This window comes from Sander lucioperca, chromosome 1, assembly GCF_008315115.2.
Source record: "Sander lucioperca isolate FBNREF2018 chromosome 1, SLUC_FBN_1.2, whole genome shotgun sequence".
NCBI lineage: Eukaryota > Metazoa > Chordata > Actinopteri > Perciformes > Percidae > Sander > Sander lucioperca.
This window is the reverse complement of record NC_050173.1, coordinates 20,702,674-20,720,429: the sequence shown is the minus strand read 5'-3', so window position 1 is coordinate 20,720,429 and position 17,756 is coordinate 20,702,674. Positions and strand designations below refer to the sequence as shown.

Here is a 17,756-nt window from a genome sequence, read left to right as displayed (position 1 = left end):
GACTGAAATGTTGGGATTGCATGTTGTTTACCATGGAAATTAAGTGTTATTGGTTTATTTTGTAGAAAGTAATAAAAATAATCTGGAGTAAGTATCACTATCTAGAAATGACTCACATTTGATGCTGATTGGTTTAAAATCTGCTAGTACCTGAAAACAATTAATCTAAACCTTTGGTTACATTGTACACATTTAACTGACATAGGCCTACTTGTCCAACTCTAAATAGGGGAATTTCGCTAAACCTGTACGTTGAAAAGTGATTGCCCAATCACAGCTACTGTAGCAACCATAACTAGGCCACTGCAGGCATGTCAAGCTTTGGATTTCTCCATGTTCAAATTATGTTTTAAAGCAGAGCGAAACTGTGCATTTAAAGAGTTTGTATGGTAGTGTCTTGTAAATATGTAAGGAATGGATGATGCAAGATGCAATCATTAGCATGTCCGGTTAACTAGCTATTTTACCACCACTGTCTGAAACTTGACACTAGCCTCAGTCTTTTAGCACAATATCATGTACATGTATGCATCAATATTCAAGACCCCTTTTACAAAATTCCTATTTCAAACGAGTAAGCTGGAAACATTAAAAAGTTAGCCGGAAACTAACGTTAGCCTAATTAACTAGCTAACTACAGCAGATGCCCTCTTTCCTCTTTGTTCCTTCCCTTGAGACACAAAGCAGACACAGCCCTCCTCGTATGCCTTTACTACACAGCTCTGCAGTTTTCAGATACAGCATACTCCACATCAGATTTCATCGTCCATAGCCTTTATCCCACATTGCTATTGAACAACCAAACTGTAATGAATTGATGTGAAACTTAGTCGAAATAAAGTATCAATAGCGATCAATGCAGTTCTGTCTACCCTGTGCGAAGCAGCAAAATGTCATTGAGCTGTTTTCAGTCCAGCAGAGTCCCAGTCAGATAATTACAGAAAAATTCTGTCTCGGGCTAAATGGACTAGAAGACCAAGATCACTGCGTGTGTCTAAAGATCCATATGCATGCAAGGACTCATATTCAGTAACACCGCCCAGCACAGACTCAAGAACTCTTCCTCTGCAAGCCTTTCTCTCTCCGTCTTTCTTCGCAGTCTTTGGCACTTCAATGTAGCTGAGGTGGCACTCTTCCCTGTGCGCCAATTGCAATGATGATGACTAACTGCCCATCTAACGTAATATGTTCCTTCCTTGTGCTTGCTGCATGAGGCGGATAACACACCAGCCAATGGGTCAGCTGTCGTCAACGCGTTGGTGTTCTCTAATGTACCAGAATGGCCCATTAGTCTCCGGTGGCCTAATGCTTCGGTTGAAATATAGGAGCATAAAAAGAGGTCAACATTTCAGTTAGTAATCAGACATGGTTCACTAAGACAAAGCCTATTGTACAGAAGAAGAGAAAAAAAAGGAACTCAGATGCATCACTGTCTGTGGGTCAGTGTGTGAATGATCAGGTCTGATTATACAGTTCCTACTGCAGGATATAAAAAACTCTGTCGCTTCATTGGAGACAGATAAAATAGTAGATTGTGTATGGAAAAAGCTTCATCATCAGTTTACCCAAATTACAAATACTTCTTGTCAACTTAACTTCTTTTTGGGTTACATGGGAAACCATAGGCAGTAACTCAGTCCCACACATCTGCATTCAAACTGTTAAAAAGGTGGAATTATTCATAAAATTGCCCTGATGCAGAAACATATGCCGCATGCATGTACATTTCATTGGCTTGTTAATGTTGTTGAACCCTAAAAGTTCACCCGAAGTTTCAAAGCTCAAACACTTGTTGACTTCAGCTTTGTTGCCCTGGTTTTAAAGCTCTAAAGCTCTGCAGACTTTGCATGTCTAGAGTTTTTTTGCCTGTCATGTGGGGGCAGGAAGCACATGTTTCCCTTTAACACAGGTTTTATCATCATGCTTTGTTTACTTACATCACAATCTTATTTATTCTTAACTTCAGCACCTTTGCAGTGCAGCTGCTAATTCCCATGGTCTCATGAAGATGTCCATTTATCTTTGCCTTCATAGTTATATTTATGCTCAGTTTTTTAATAACTTTTCTTTTATAGCCAGATGATAGTCATTGTGCGGTTAAAACCCATCTCATTGTTCCGAGTTGTACAGTCTACAAAGCTTTTTTAGACATTGCAAAATTACAGCCCTTGCTTTTTCGCAATAAATGCAAGTCATTACAGAAAATGCCAACACATACGCACGCATACATACGCACGCATACACACACACAAACAAACAAACAGTGTGTGAGGGAAGAGAAACCTCTCGTTAAACCTATTATCATTCTCTGTTGTGTTGTGTCATTGTGCTCCACGTAATGTAGTTTTATCCCAGGTTGTTGAGAATGTGTAGAGCGAGGCTGCCATGACTCCTCTTCAGCCGAGCTGGGAGGACTACAAACGCATTAAATATAACCCTGTGAATCACAACAACACCACGCTCCCACTGTGCTCAGGGGAACCTGATCCTCTTGGACATACACAGACATACATTAGAGTCTTATAGCTAGGATATAAACATACATTTGATGTAAATAAATAGTTTGTTTGACATTTTGGCTTTCTTGCCAAAAGTTAGATGAGAAGATTGATAACGCTTTCATGTCTGTAGGCTATATAAAGCTACAACCAGCCGCCGGTTAGCTTATTTTAGCCTAAGGAGTGGAAACAGCTAGCCTGGCTCTGTCCAAAGGTAAGAAAATCTGCCTACCAGGACCTCTAAATCTCCCTAATTAACACATTAAAACCACAAATTCTTGTCTTAAGACATCAATTTTCGTACAGATTAACAAATTAGATGTAATGTGTTAATGAGTGAGCTAGTTTTTATGCTACGCTAAATTTACCGGCTGCTGGCTGAAGCTACATATTTTGCATAAAGACATCATCAAATTCTCTGCACTAAAGAAACTATATTTGTAATTTAAAGGAATGCTTTTTTGGACTGTTGGTGGAACAAAACAAGCAATTTGACAACATCACCTTGGATTCTGGGATATTACTTTTCTCTCAATTATCTGACATTTCAGAGGTTAAATTACTAGAAGAAATAGATGAATCAACTGCAGTTAGATTAATATATTCTGGCATCATATAGAAAACCTCTTTGTATTCAAGGTTGGGGTGACAGGGGAAGGAAATAAGAGTGATGTGCTGCTTCTCTTTACTAATTTGTGCCACTAGGTCTGCAGCTACATTGTGGATGTTTGGCTTACTGAAACAGCTCTCAGTTTCAGCCATAGGTTTCAGCTAGCAATACAGAGCCCAAAGAGTGGTTGTGACCCACATGAGAAGGTCAAGGTTTGTCTGAGTATGTTCCAGTGACAGCATTTCTTTCTCTCTATGTGATTGTGGCCTGACTGTGGAAGGGCGTGCCTCACATGGCTTTGACCCCGCTGGGGATGGCGGTTTTCTGACTTGGCACAACACTTGGCTGACAGAACTGCTACGGTGGTGCAAGGATGCTATAGTCTAAAGACCACTTTCTGCTTTGTATGGCGGTTTTAGAAATGTAGGGTTTCAGAAAGAAAGTACACTGTGCAGTTCAGCAGCTACGTTCAGAATGTTTACACAAAATGTACATTTGCTACACTTTCGCGAAAACAGGTCTGAATATAGCTTCAGCAGAGGTCCAATGTAAATGTGTGTCATTTATGCAATTATTATAGGAGGGGCGTTGAAATACTATCCCCATTCTTGGTAAAGGCTATGTTTTCAGACCCAGCATTTGCCGTGTTATTGTAGCTCAGATATACTGTATTAATAAAGTGTTGTATTTAACAAGTGTTCCTGTGTGTAGGCTTGAAGACTTTTAAAGGTTATAAACTGGTGTAAACAATGCCTTCACAGGCCAAGCTGAGGGCCACGTCTCTGAGGAGTGGAACCGGCAGACTGGTTTTACAGCCACAGACTGAGCTTTTATCATCCCTGAACGGGTAACACATCGTTAGAGAGAGGGGAGTGAAAGCAGGAAAATAAACAAATGGCCTCATAGCATTCATAAACATAACAGGCTACAACTAGTATCAGTGATCGTTTAATTGGTCATTTGGGGGTCATTTGAATTGAAAGCCCTCCAAGGTCTTCAGAGCTTAAATTCCAAAACATTAAGTCCACTCTATTTGTGTCCAAGGTCAGCTATGTTCTAGCCATGTTTTATTCCACTGGATGGAATGAAGAAGGACCTGTACATATTTTTGGATTTGTATGTCTTTCATTTACCCGCTGCAATAAAAGTCCCACATGTCATTTCCCTACATATATATTTTAATCTCTTCCTTTTTTTTTTAAGTGGCATGACGAGATTTGGTTATTCTGGAGATTTTGGTTGTCTCTTCTCCCACCCCCCCTAGAACCAAACGACTCCTAAATACACATTAGATTAAAATATTTTATTGCACACTTATGTGTGGCTTGACGGTGGTTTGTTTCACATGATTCACTCGCTGCCCCAGTGCCACAGCACAGCCACGGTAATTTGAGGTGCAGGGTTTTGAGCTGTAATATGTGCTTGTTTTTCTTGCTCAAAATAACATAATAGGAAGAAAACCTTTGAGCGCAGAGCCGCGCGCCAAAGGTCCTAACTGACCTTGCTTTGGATTTTTTCAAACTGCGCAGGTGTTTGTTTTCTCAACCGCTTGGCCAAATTGTTTCTTCACATGAACTTGACCAAATAGTTGCCATTCTTTGGTTGGCCATTACCACAGGGCTGCATTTAGAGTGAATTGGCTCTTCATTTATGTAAGCGTCTGCTGCCACACTCTATCTACACCACTCACAGACAAACCATTCATGTTTCAGAATTGGTTCCACATGTTGCCATTGTTGCAGGCCTGGCAGTACTGTAAAGCACTAACTTTGAGCGCTGGCAGACTGAAGAGTGGCGTGGCCTCTGATGCTGGGTGTAAATATTTATATATCCTGTCATTTTGTCTTTGTGTCAACTGCTCCGTGTCAGAGCGGAGAATAACAAACGGGTGTGAGTGATGGGCTGTTCTATTTTAAGGAGGAGGGAGACAGGGGTTAAGGGGATAAGATGGGACCGGGAGGTGTGTGTGTGTGTGTGTGTGTGTGTGTGTGTGTGTGTGTGTGTGTGTGTGTGTGTGTGTGTGTGTGTGTGTATGTGTGTGTGTGTGTGTGTGTGTGTGTGTGTTTGTTGGTTTTATGTTGGCTCAGAGCCCTGGCTGCTCTCTGAATTTTCATCCCAATCGGTGTGTGTGATTCTGCACGCGCGTGTGCGATTACGCCTTTGTCTCATCGGCAGCCAATCCCCTGATTCAGCCAGCTGCTGTACAAGCATGGCCGTGATGTGATTACATTATCACGTGCATTTAAAGTGCAGCTGATACGAACCCATGTAACATGCAAGCAGGCCTGAAATCTAGGAAGTGAGATTGGGAGTGGGATTAGTTTTTATTTCAGGATAAATATTAGCTGGGGGTTGTACTACTATTTCCTTTTCTACTGGATTAACGATACGGTTGATTTTAAGGGATCATAAAAACCTCTCTTCTTTCCCCTAAAATAAGCTATTACAACCCATCCAAAAACAAATAAATATCACAAGTCAGATCAGAGTTCAAATTAGTGTGATAAGTCTCTGTGAAGCTGTTTTTGAAATTTGCCACTGTCTTGTATCCCTGTAGTAAACCCAAACTTTGATCTGTTAAACCCCCACGAGTTTGACTTTGTGAAGCTCCGTATATTTAGCTCCGCAGCCTTGGGAGGGCCCATCCACGCTGGTTATGAATGTTTATGAATGGTCCTTGGCCCAGTCACAAAAGGCCATAAATCCTTTGAGTGCTGTTATGTTCAATTAGAACCTCTTGCCCCTTTTCCACACTCCAACAAATATCCTCTCTTCTCTGTTTCAGTCTCTCACACACACACACACACACACACACACACACACTCCATCACCCCGTTAGCGAGCCTCCCCTGGTGAGTCAGGGAGATTTATGGGGAGAAGCAGGGTTCGTCAAACGGCGTCTTCCCCCGGGGGGTGTCACTGCTACATTTGTATGCCAGAGATCCTCTGGATGGTGTGAAAAACAAGCCCAGTGGAGCTAAAGGATTGGCACATCCAAAACTTTGTGTCTCCCTACAGAATAAGCAGAGCAGAAGCCATTAACCAAAATGAAATCTTTGGGGTGAAGTTGTTCGTGATCTCCCAGATATTTATTTCACTGCTGCTAATGAAAATGTATTAGGGCTGTGTAACCTGGAGTCAGATGCTGGATGCTTTTTCCTCTAGCAGTTACACTCAATACTGGAGACTTGAAAGAGAACAAGGGAACATGTCTTTGCATACAGCGGCACTGTCTCGCAGCAGATGATGTTGTTTTGTTAGGAGACTTGGAGTTTGGTCCCACTATGTGAACTGGAGGAGGCAGATGTTCTTTGGAAGCTCCCAGGTTTCTTGCTCTGTTTGTATTCGTTTTAAAACACCAAGAATTCCCACGTTTGTCACCGAAACCCGAAAGTACTTGCTTTTGATGCAGTCAAGGGAGAGCATGCTTTCATTTGAAACGCTGTGTGACAGGTGTGCCTGAAGAAGCAGATAATGTGTTGCAGAAAGGATATTCAAGCTGTCCTCTCCCTCCGTTCCAGCCCTGATGGAAAGCTCCCTGGTAAATAAAAAAAAGTCCCTTTCGAATTTTTAGTCTGGAAATAGCTCACAAATGTAGTGATGGATGATTTTAAATCACTGTAGCAACCAACGCTAAAAACTCTGCAGGAGTTCTGGCACCTTACTCAAAAATAATAATTTTGAGCTTTTTGGAGAAAATGTTGAGAAAAAGATGATTTTTGGAAGTGTAATCCGACAGTATAGAATAAGTTATTATGACTGCAGATCGAGCATGTGACAAGTGATGTTGAAAACACGTCACCATGACTGATTGACCACCCTCGACTAAACCTATCGGGTAACCAGACGGTAGACAGGCCGTCCTCATCGCCCGGCAACCACACGGGGGCCTGTGATTCGATTGGTCAGGGGTTAATGGGTTGGGCGCCATGAGAACAGGCATGTTGTGGATAAGATGTCAGTGTCTGTCTGGGATATCTCTCTCTCTCTTCATGTGTGTATGTATTCAAGGTCAGTTTCCATAAAAAGTCAGACTCTCATCTTCGTCTTCATCGTTCATCCACAGTATACATTTACATGAAAGCGGTAAATCAACAATAGTGATGGTTTACAGAAATCAAAGGACTGCCCACTGAGTCACAAGAAGCTAGATTTCACTATTTTGTACACATTCACTTATGAATGGAGGTCTCCAGTCTCACTTTTATTTTGGGGAGGCTCAGAAGCACTAATGTAAGAGTACTTTAATCCGTGGAAAATAATTTTTTGAATGAGCGACAGCAGGGACAGCTCAAAGCATTTTGTATTTATTCAATCTCCTCTTCATTTCCTTCAGTAGAAGGGCCCATATTCGCATCATGGCAGGTAACAACTTGCCTGATAGTTTTTTTGAGTAGTAGTAATTACAAAATATGCTAAACTAAAATATAATGATCTATAACTCTGTCTTATGCACAAGGAAATGAAATGTATATGAGTCAAGTCAGGTCAGGTTTACCTATATAGCCCAAAATTGTCAAGAGGACTGTCTGTACAGCATTACTTGAAACACACAACAGTCCTCACTTACGTATTCAGTAAGTAAAAGCACCAATACCACATACTGCATTCAAAATCTTGCTTAAATAACAGAAGAGAAGTAATATCCGCTAAATGTACTTAAAGTATTAAAAGTAAAAGTACTCATTATTCTGAAAAAGGGCCCCTGTGAGTGTAATACTGTTATATATTAGATTATTATTAGAATGTTACTGATGTATTCATGTGTAAGCAGCATTTGAAACTTGTACTAGCTGGTTGACTTGGAGCTAATTGTGGCTACTCTACAGTGTATACTATCAGGTAGTTTAATCTATATCAATGCATTGTATGCATTGCAACTTACCTGATGTGAAATAACATTATGTTTAACTGTGTTATAAGTTTATGATATCATTGACTTACTGTATGTGGCAGGTACATAGACACCCCACACAGCCAATTATTTTTAATGAGCCCCACCTCTTCTGTCTGTTATTGCAGGCTTTACAGATGTGTGGCAAAAACTGTTTACACATGCCAATAATGCAGCATTACTGCTACAGCCGAAAACTTGATGCCATTGTCCACGTAAACTCATTGTTATGCAAAACACAAGTGTGATTGCTCTAATATTTACATCACAGATGCTACGCATCAGCTATGTAAGGTAGACAGAAAGGTAAAAATCTGAACAAAGGCAGAAGTGAAAAAACTTGCTGCTATTATAAATTTGGCCTTTAAGGACCCACCTCTTTGAGTGTCTGAAGAAAAGTTACAGCAGCCCTTGAAAGCAGCTTATTCATCAGCACAGCTGTCATCTGCAGTCGTAAAGTCTCCTCTCTGATTGGCTCACATTTTTTGTGTCCTGTGGTGTCGTTGGCAGCGATGGAGCCATGGATCTTCAGGTTCAAAGCAGAAGGCACGGTGGATTACTCACAGCTGACCTTCGACCCTGGCCAGAACGAACTGATCGTCGGTGCCAGGTAACCCATATCTGAGTTTTTCTCTTTTTTTTTTTTTTTCTTTCTTTCTCTATGTCTTCCCTCCTGTCTCTTTCTGTTGTTGTCTGTCCTGTTATTGTCTTGTCTTTCATTCCCCTTCTTTTCAGTGTTTGTTGGTGCATTGCATGAGTAATGATCACTTTCTCTAGGTGTCTTCAAAAGCCGGAGAAAAATGGCTTTGGAGATTGTTTCCAAGTCCATTGTCTGTGTGTGTGTGTGTGTGTGTGTGTGTGTGTGTGTGTGTGTGTGTGTGTGTGTGTGTGTGTGTGTGTGTAACGGATGCTTACATTCACGCTGTGTGAGTCTGTGGCTGATCCAGATGAAGTACGCTCTGCACTTCTCTTAATGGCTTACTTGTCAATAGACAGAAACACGCACCACAACATGAACAAGAGATAAGAAAGGAGCCAGCAGCAAAACAAAATGAGCCCAGTGGATTTACTAATGCATCCCAGGAACTTAGATGGAAAAGGCTAATCGGGGAGAGTGTGTATGTGTGGATGGATAAGGAGCAAAGGTCGAAGAGGCCAGTGGATTCTCACTGAAACTGCTGGCAAAACTGTGATAATATAATATATAAAAGCCACACAATGTTTTTTTGTTCCTGGCAATCTTTTATTTTTAGCTACAACTCAGCCAATTCTATCAACACATGGTATTTGGAGCACTCAAAAAAAAAAAATCAGATGTAAGATTTAGTTAAATTCTCGGTGCCAACTTGACGACCGTGGAGTGTCTAACTGTGAAAGGCGGCCATGGATGGCTGCAGGCTGGTTTAGAAGAATGAGTGATAATGGAAGGAAAGAGGGATCGATGCAAATATCAATACAGTAAAACGGGGCCATGGCCACACTGAGACCTGGCTGATAGCCACTCTTCAAGAGGTTGATAGATCTCAGTGAAAGTGTTTGTATGTGTATGTGTGCAAGAATGTGTGTGAACAATAAACATGCTTGAAGAGTTGAGCTCCAAAATAAGGTATCTACTTTATAAAAAAAAAACCAATGCTTGCCCTTTAAAAATGATTGCTGATATGAAAGAAAAACCCATAATGGGTTATCGTTAAAGCTATTGCAGGGTCTCTGCCTGCAAAATAGTTTTTAAGCAACACAGGTCGATCTTTATAAAGAGTTTTTCCTGTGAAATTGAACTAAACTCACCAAATGTTTAAAACAATTTTACAAAATATGAATAATACAGAAGTCTCAAAGAGGGAAAAAATCACAATAAATAATGCTTTTAGTCCTAATTGTCAGGTTTCATTTGATCTAGACATTGTTATTCAATAAATAGAATATTCCTCTTGAGGCATTTGTAAGAACCTAATGTTTCTTGAAAAGTTGTAAATGCCAATGAAAATTGGTGAAATGAAATGTTTTGTTTGTGCTGTGCAAATTGAAAGGCTTCAAGCAAAGCAGGATAGGCACTTATTGGAGCGAGGTTTCACCACAAGGCTTTGATTTTCTTTCAATCTCTTTCTTTTTCTCTCCCTGTTTCTCATACACACAAAAGTCCAGAGATAGTGGCATATCGTAAAACTTTCCAGTCTTTTTTGCTTCCTAATTAACGGTTGAAGAAACCGAGAGGTCCATCATTTGCTGCAGCGGTTGAAATCCAACCATCCACCACCTATGAGTACACTGATTAAACTCTTCCAACTCCTTATGCCACCAGGGAAAAATAATTTTAATTTCTGAGTGGGGAACACTTTAGCTGCTTTAGATTCAACAGTTTGAAACGGAAACTCATTTTTTTACACATCAAAGTCGGTTTACAGGTCTTAGGGAGTAATACTGCATATGTGAAAGTTGTCGAGTTGTATTGTGGGTAATGGAGGTGCCAGGTTTTTGACAAGGAAAAAGCATGTGTGGAATAAAAAGACAATATCTCTGCTTCTGCTGTACCAATTTTGATCTTTTTTTAAACTAGCTAAATAGGTGGGGAAAAAACTCTTTTGTAGTATGTGTGTAGTCATCCTCTGAATCTTTTTTTACCCCTAACTTGCTATTTAAGCAGTTTAAGTCTGTATGCTCCCTTTTTGGATATGGAAATCCCTTTGTACTGGTGGCACTATGGGTAGAGGGGATGAAGATGAAAAAACTAAAGAGAGAACACAGATAAAAACTGTACAGAGCTTTGGCCACATCTTGATTTTTTTTAAGAAAATGGCTCCATTAGCTCACAAACTTTTTTTTTTTTTTTTTATACAGAAATCACCTCTTCAGACTCAATCTGGAAGACCTTACACTGATCCAGGTGAGTGCTAATTCTGTCTCGCTCTGTCTTTCTGACTCATCCACTGTTCTGAGTGGATATGTCTGTGCTTGCAGTCACGCTGGCACACGCACCCAGAGCGCCGCTTGCCTCCAACTAACGCCGTGCTATAGTCGTAGCGTGCTGCCAGCTCCCACAACTTAAAGCTGTTACAGTAAAATGGTTTAGCATTTCACATGTCACAACAACTTCCCATCCGGTGGAGTGACAAGTGGGTTCGGTCAAAAGTGCTGTGAGTCTACACGCAGAGGGAAGGAAAGAGTGATGTTATAACGTGTAGACAGCATAAATACCTTGCTTGTTTGAATCCAATTTGAAACTGTGTATAACATATACTCTGCAGCTGTACCGTTCCACATTTTCTAGGGTACGAACATGGAGTCCAATTTCTTTTAAAATGATTCTACTACAACCATCCTGTTCCTGAATCATATGATCTGAAATATTAAACAGCAATTAAAGAATGCTAACTTCAGGGCTAGAGTTCTGCTGATGGTGATGTGCTGTAAAATTTGCACAAAACATGCATAGAAGAATGTTCAAGGTAGCAATTAGTCTTTCATTCCCCCTTCTCCAACATGTTGTCATTCTAATATTTCTCTGCATCCTCTCATTTTTCTTTCTTTTATTACACTTGTATAAGCCCACATCCCCCCTGTGGAGCTAAGCGTTTTGTGACCCACTGAGTTACCATACATTGACACATTGAAGGGGTTTATTGCTAGGTGGTAGCAGCAAGGCTTCTTTGAGGGTCTGACAACTCTTGATGTTTGCCACTTACACCCTGGAAAACCAGAGGAGAGGATGAGGAGAGAAAGAGAAACAGTGGAGCGAGAATGGCTGGATGGAACAAAAGGGAGACTGGAGGGAGCTCTGTTGATATAAAGCCGCCTGGGAAGGGAAAATGAGAAAAACGGTCGGACAAAATGAGAGGCAAGACTGCATTTGTTGGATGGGAAGGAGTGGAGGGCAGCACACACAAAGGAATGAGAGAGCAGTGAGACAGCACACTGACAGAGGAAAGAAACCCCCCCACGGAGATAGACGAGGATTCACGCAGAGCTGGTCTTTAGTTGCCGCTCACTGGGACACATGCTTTTTAAACATACTCTGTGTCATTCACGCACCCAATCATCCCTCCTTTTTTATTTCATCCCGCGCTCGGCTGGCACTGCAGAATCAGCCAGGAGATTCCAGTGACCCAATCAACCCCTCATCTCCAAGACATATTCTCTAAAGAGAATAGGAGTTGGTAATCCCTGCTAAGGCCTGGCGCCAATTCAAGATGACCTGTGCACTAGTGCCTGCTTTGCATTTGATTGGATCAGGGCTGTAGAGTCAAGGGGAAGGCTAAGTTCAACTGCTGAGGTGCTATTCTTCTATTCACCTCCCTCTGCCATCTTTTTCTGTCCTTCCTTCATGTTCAGCCTGGCAGAAAAACAGGAGATTAATTGCACAGAGATTTGGTTGCCTCTGTGGCTCGGTATACATATATTTGTCACACTTATTGTTGTTGGATATGAAAAACTTGATCCTTTTTGGCATCATTGCTCCACTCACCTCACATGCATTGCCGATTGTTGAAATAGATTTACAAGGAAATATGGTGCTGAGAGTGTCAGAGTGAGCAAAGAAAGTTTGAGCACAAACAGTCGTTAGTAGTTCAGTGGGTTTTTATTTCGGTTGCACCGCTGTTCAAAATAGTTGCATGAGGTTCTTTTTTTTCCTTTTTTTCTTTCCTGCAAAAGGAAAATAAGCTAAAAGCTACACCTACGCTTGTCTTTGTGAGTTCACCCCATCCCCACGTATCAGCCATATCAGATAATGCCCAGTGGCAGTGGTTTGTTCTTGCATGGCTGGCAGCGCTAAGAGGGAGGCTGTGTATGGGTTGATAGAGCAAAAGGCTTAGAGCAGGTGTAATACAAACAGCCTATAATACGCTAAAGAGATGGATATAATTACCATATGATCGATGACAGGCTGATCTCATCTTGTATGTGCATGCATGAAACATTTATGAAAACAACAGCCATGGCTTTTGCTTCATGAAGGCAAAATGAATCCCACGCTCTTTTGCTGTATGATGTTTTCAAGCTTTGTGCAAGGCAGAAAATAAACTATAAGTAGTTGGTAGTGTTACCATTGTATGTTGGAGGGTTTAGAGAATAGTGACACTTAGGGTGGTAGCTAAACCCTGCTGGTCTAACCCGCTCTATTGCACATATCGAGTTGAGACTCTGAGATCGATAAAGCCTGAGCCCCGCAGCCATAATCTCCTCAGTAAATGCCCTCCTAGCTTGGAAGTAATAACACATAGAAAAAAGCCAAGAACATCAGAAGTTGGAAAGAGAAGGGACCTTTGTTAAAAGAGTTGATGTCAAGCCATCTGAGAACTTCTGCGCTTTCATTGCCCATTTCGAGGTCCCTCCCTGTATTTGCTCTTCAGTGAGTCCTGGGAGTAGAAAGGCTTCAGTCACTTGTGAAAGATGTACAGGTTTGTCAGAGGAACTATTTACCCGACAGGAAGACACTTTCCGAATCATAAAGAGAAAACCTTCCACATTACATGAACTTGCTAGCCTGTTCTCGGACATGAATGGCAATCGGGGGCTGAAGTGGGAGGAGTCAGGACTTGAAACATGAGTCAGCCCTCCCTATGGCCTTGATTGGAGTTAATATCTGGCACTTTTTTTCCGCAGTGTCTCGACAGCCTGAAAAGGCCTTCCTCTCCCTGTTAACCTCTACCCTCATCCTCAGTGATCTGGAAAACACTGACAAGAACAAAAGGTGGATACTTTTCTCCTTGCTCCACTTTCAAACTTGTGCAACTGAAGTGAAAAAAGAATACAAGGACTTAACTCTGCAGCATGCACAAGTAACTTTTAGAGCGACCACAGCCAAAGATTTAGCTATAAAAACAGCAGCCACAAAGCACAATATCCTCCCTCTATCTACAGGTGAATCCCACTTTATATCTCACATCTGTTCAGTATTGTACTACTTTCCCCTCTGACCGTCATACAACTCCCTGATCTTTTTTGCTGCCAACTTTGGGAAAGCGAATCAACGCTGGGATCGCCATTATCCACCGTCCATGGCCCACTGCAGAGGGGACAAACACTGATGAATCGGCCCTTCTGCATTTGCATTGTGTTTAATTTCCCATTGTGCTACCAGGGCAGATGAATGGCCAAACCGGCTGGATGTACCACTCAGCCTTGTGTTTTTGTCTACCCGTGAGCTCAGAGCCAGACCATAATGGCGGCTCGTTCGGAATACGATCTCATATTTTACTAAAATAGTTCACCGTAACGTGTTTCTGAAAACATTTTAAGCGAGAAATAGGCCATGCAGTTGCGGAATCTATCTTCATTTCTGATTGACAAAGGTCAGTTTAAAAGATATTCGTCAGATTTTGAGAGGCATTCGTCACGCTCATCCTGCTCGTCATTTCCGGTAATTGGTTATTGAGTCCGACTGCCCACTGGCCGATTCAACAAGTCAAATTGGCCCAAATGAACGCCGATGACTCCACGGAACACACCGAGCGGACTCGGGTCAGCGACCTGGCAGACTGTCCGACTGCCAATAATCGGGTTGGTGTGTCAGTGCCTTTAAACCCAAAGTGTCTAATTTGCAGGCACAATAAGGGCTTGTTGAATTCACAATATCCTAAGCAAAGGTGCTAATGAAAGAAGAAATTAAAAGGAAAAAAACCTGTAAGAATCAAATATTAGCGCGCTGTTAACATCCTAAATCGAAACAGGGTGCAGACATTCAGGCCACGTTTTAACAGAAACAGTGGCACAGAATTAGTCGATAAGCACTGGGATGAGGAGGATCAGTGGCATTGTTCACCATTCGATACAGCACCAGAGGAGGAGAAAAAGAGTGGATATTCACTCCAGCCTCTCTCTCATGAAAACACTATCCATAACAGCTTCCGTTGGCAACAGTTACTGTATGGTGTTGAGATGTATATTGTGCCCCCGTTTTTCTTCACTTCCCCTCGTATTGTTTTGTCATTAAGAAGGAAAGGGTACTCCAAAGAAAACAAAAGGCTCTCTTCAGTCACACATGTTGTATTTCATGGGCCTGCCTCTTGCAATTACACTTTGTTAGACAGACAATTAGCCCTGCTAATCAGTAGCTCACAGAAACTGTCCTCCATAACTCTGGAAGCATTGCTAATTCAATTACTAGAACCCACTAACTCGGCCATTTACATGCATAGAGTGAAATGCATCAGTGGGATTGGAAATACAAATACCAGCACATTCAGTGATATCACTACAACTCTGACTTACCTGTTTATGCTGTTATGATGATATATTTTATGTATTGACTCAGAACTACACACTAGCTGAGACGTAGTCTCGCTTTGCCAGACCTTCCTCCACAGCGCTGCGGAGGAGGGTCTGGCTAGTCCACACAGCATTCGGGGATGGGAGAAAAACATGCTGTGGTTTATTGGCATTTCTTTAAACCAATCACAATCGTCTTGGGCGGCGCTAAGCTCCGCACGGAGCAACCGTGCCTCTGCAAAATAGCCTCTGGAAGGAACTTGTTTTGGTGGAACGTGTATGTTCAAAAGTTGTTTTAGTTGTGCAACAGAAAACTCAGATTAGACAAATAGTCTAGCTAGCTGTCTGGATTTACTCTGCAGAGATCTGAGGAGCAGTTAACCATAGTCCTCGTAAAGCAACCAGTTAAAAATTCCAACACAAAGAAAGTGGAAGGAAACGGACATCGGCTGAAAAGACATACATCCGGAGGAATTTCCTGCGGCACCAGAGCAATCCCGGAAGTGGAACGTCATGGATATAGACTAGCTGAGATGTGGCATAAAGACCAATTTTATGCGTAAATCTTTCAGCAGCTTACATCAGAAGACATCAGTCTGAATAGTAAATATTGTGCCAGCACATCAAAAGGCAATATCAGCTATTCATAAAACAGATTAGATTTCCCCAGCAGGATTTGTCCAGCTCTCACTCTCAACCCGCCATCCCCTTATAATGAGACACAGCCAGTCATTTCATAGAGCTGGACAGCTGTCAGCAGCGAGTGTGTTCTCTGGACCCTCTTTATGCAAAAATATATTCAGTATCATGTCTGGAAAAAGTGCTGTTTTGGAATTCAGCTCCTCACTCTCTCCTCAGTCTTACTGACTACTTCACTCTGCCCACACTGTCTCCCTTGTTCTGGCTGACTCCTAAGTTGGACTCTGTTTTCTCTTTGTTTGTTTTTTCTGTTTGTCCCTTATTTTCCTTTTTCTGTCATCTCCACTGTCTCCCTCCCTGCCCACTCTCTCCCTTGGTATCTGTCCTGAACCCACCTCGTAGTGACAATAGCCCCTCAGTGTGAGGACTGACGAAAGGCCCGAGCACAATGGTTCATCTCTGAGGATTGCACCCATTACAGGGGACAGAGGAGAGGGCGGACACACAGAACATAACATCTTAGGAATTGTTTTTCAGCTTCCCTGAAGCAACAAATGACTGCTACCGACTGTGCCAAATTCCCTCTGCCTTTCTCTATCTGCATCCTAATCACTTATTTAGCTTGAAGGATTATTCTAGTTGGTTGCAACTAGGGTCTTGTTTTTGTAGTTTTGACTAGCATACCTTTTGGTAATAAAAAGACTGTACTCACCAAGTCATTGCTGAGATCTGGTAGGTTGGCAATACTGTCAAAAAGAAGTCCAACATGGAAAGAAGCAGGAGCAATCAAACTACTACTTTCCAAGATGGCAGCCTCTTCTTTCAAAGTTGCTCACCGCATAGAAAAGCCAACAATTTTCAGGTGGTATTGCCCATTTTTAGAGCATGTGTGTTAGAGACTTTCTCTCACTGAGCCAACTGACTTCCTGTTGGCTTCTGCACACATAATACACAATACATGATGGCAAAAAATATTTAACTGATCCGCTAGAATTGACTGTTTCTAGGTTTTCAAAGTTATTTAGGGATTTCTGTGATGCTCATAATTCCATACAGCTGTTTGTTTAGTTGTGTATGGGAAAATGCCTTTTTCGGCCTGTGTGCACCTGCAACACCAGGTGTAGCCACTACACAGAAATTGCTTTAAGCCCACCACTGTTTCTTGCTATGCTATGTTCCTGCAATAGAGGAAGCTAACATTTTCAGGACCACAGTCATAGGACCACATTTTTACAGGTTAGGGTTAGGTTAAAAGCGAGGTTAGGGTTAGCATAACTGAATTCTAGCATCTATCCGAAAACTAGGTTCTTAGAAATGTGGTCTTGAAACTGCAGCTTCCTCTATTGCAACAACATGCTACTCGATTCTTGGGGCTTGCAGTTTACAGACTGATTTCCTGGTTTAACGTTGATCTGTTGTACTTATCATAGTTGTACCTTCGATGAGGGAAGACAATCTGGATACATTTTTGTCTGATAATCTGATTGTCCATGTTTGTTGTTGTAGTGATCTCAGTTGTTCCCAAATCTTTCCCATTTACTTAATTTGTTGAGTACAATGTTATCATACCCAATGAAAATGATAAAAAGAAATAGCTGTAATAAACTATAATTATCCTTTAACATCTGTATATCGCTTCCCTTTCTGCAATACCCAATGGTTGCTTTTCTCCAGAGATGATTACAGTGCCATGATGGATATTTATTTTTCTTTTGGGCCAATTCACCACCATGCTCAGCTCACTTAATTTAATCCGGGTCCTCTCTTATTCCCTCATCTTCTTTGTTTCCCCTATAAGTCTCGATTTCGATTTCTTCTAGGTGACAAAAGCACAGAAAGCTGTCTTTGTAACACAGCTTCCTCTGATAAAGCCAATAATTATTATTTAACAACAGTGCATTCCAGACAT

At 41.6% G+C, this 17,756-nt stretch overlaps 1 protein-coding gene across 3 annotated transcripts in view; it reads left to right on the top strand.

The window, feature by feature from the left end:
* Window positions 1-17,756, top strand: part of sema5a (sema domain, seven thrombospondin repeats (type 1 and type 1-like), transmembrane domain (TM) and short cytoplasmic domain, (semaphorin) 5A) — a 114,555-nt gene that overhangs the window by 32,004 nt on the left and 64,795 nt on the right. For all 3 annotated transcript variants that reach the window (XR_004897039.1, XR_004101977.2, XM_031282102.2), the window contains exons 3-4: window positions 8,513-8,612; window positions 10,841-10,886. Coding sequence is in view for 1 of the 3 variants with exons in the window: in XM_031282102.2 (XP_031137962.1) it covers window positions 8,513-8,612; window positions 10,841-10,886 (146 nt within the window). In the remaining 2 variants the exon portion in view is untranslated. The remainder of the gene's footprint in view (window positions 1-8,512; window positions 8,613-10,840; window positions 10,887-17,756) is intronic.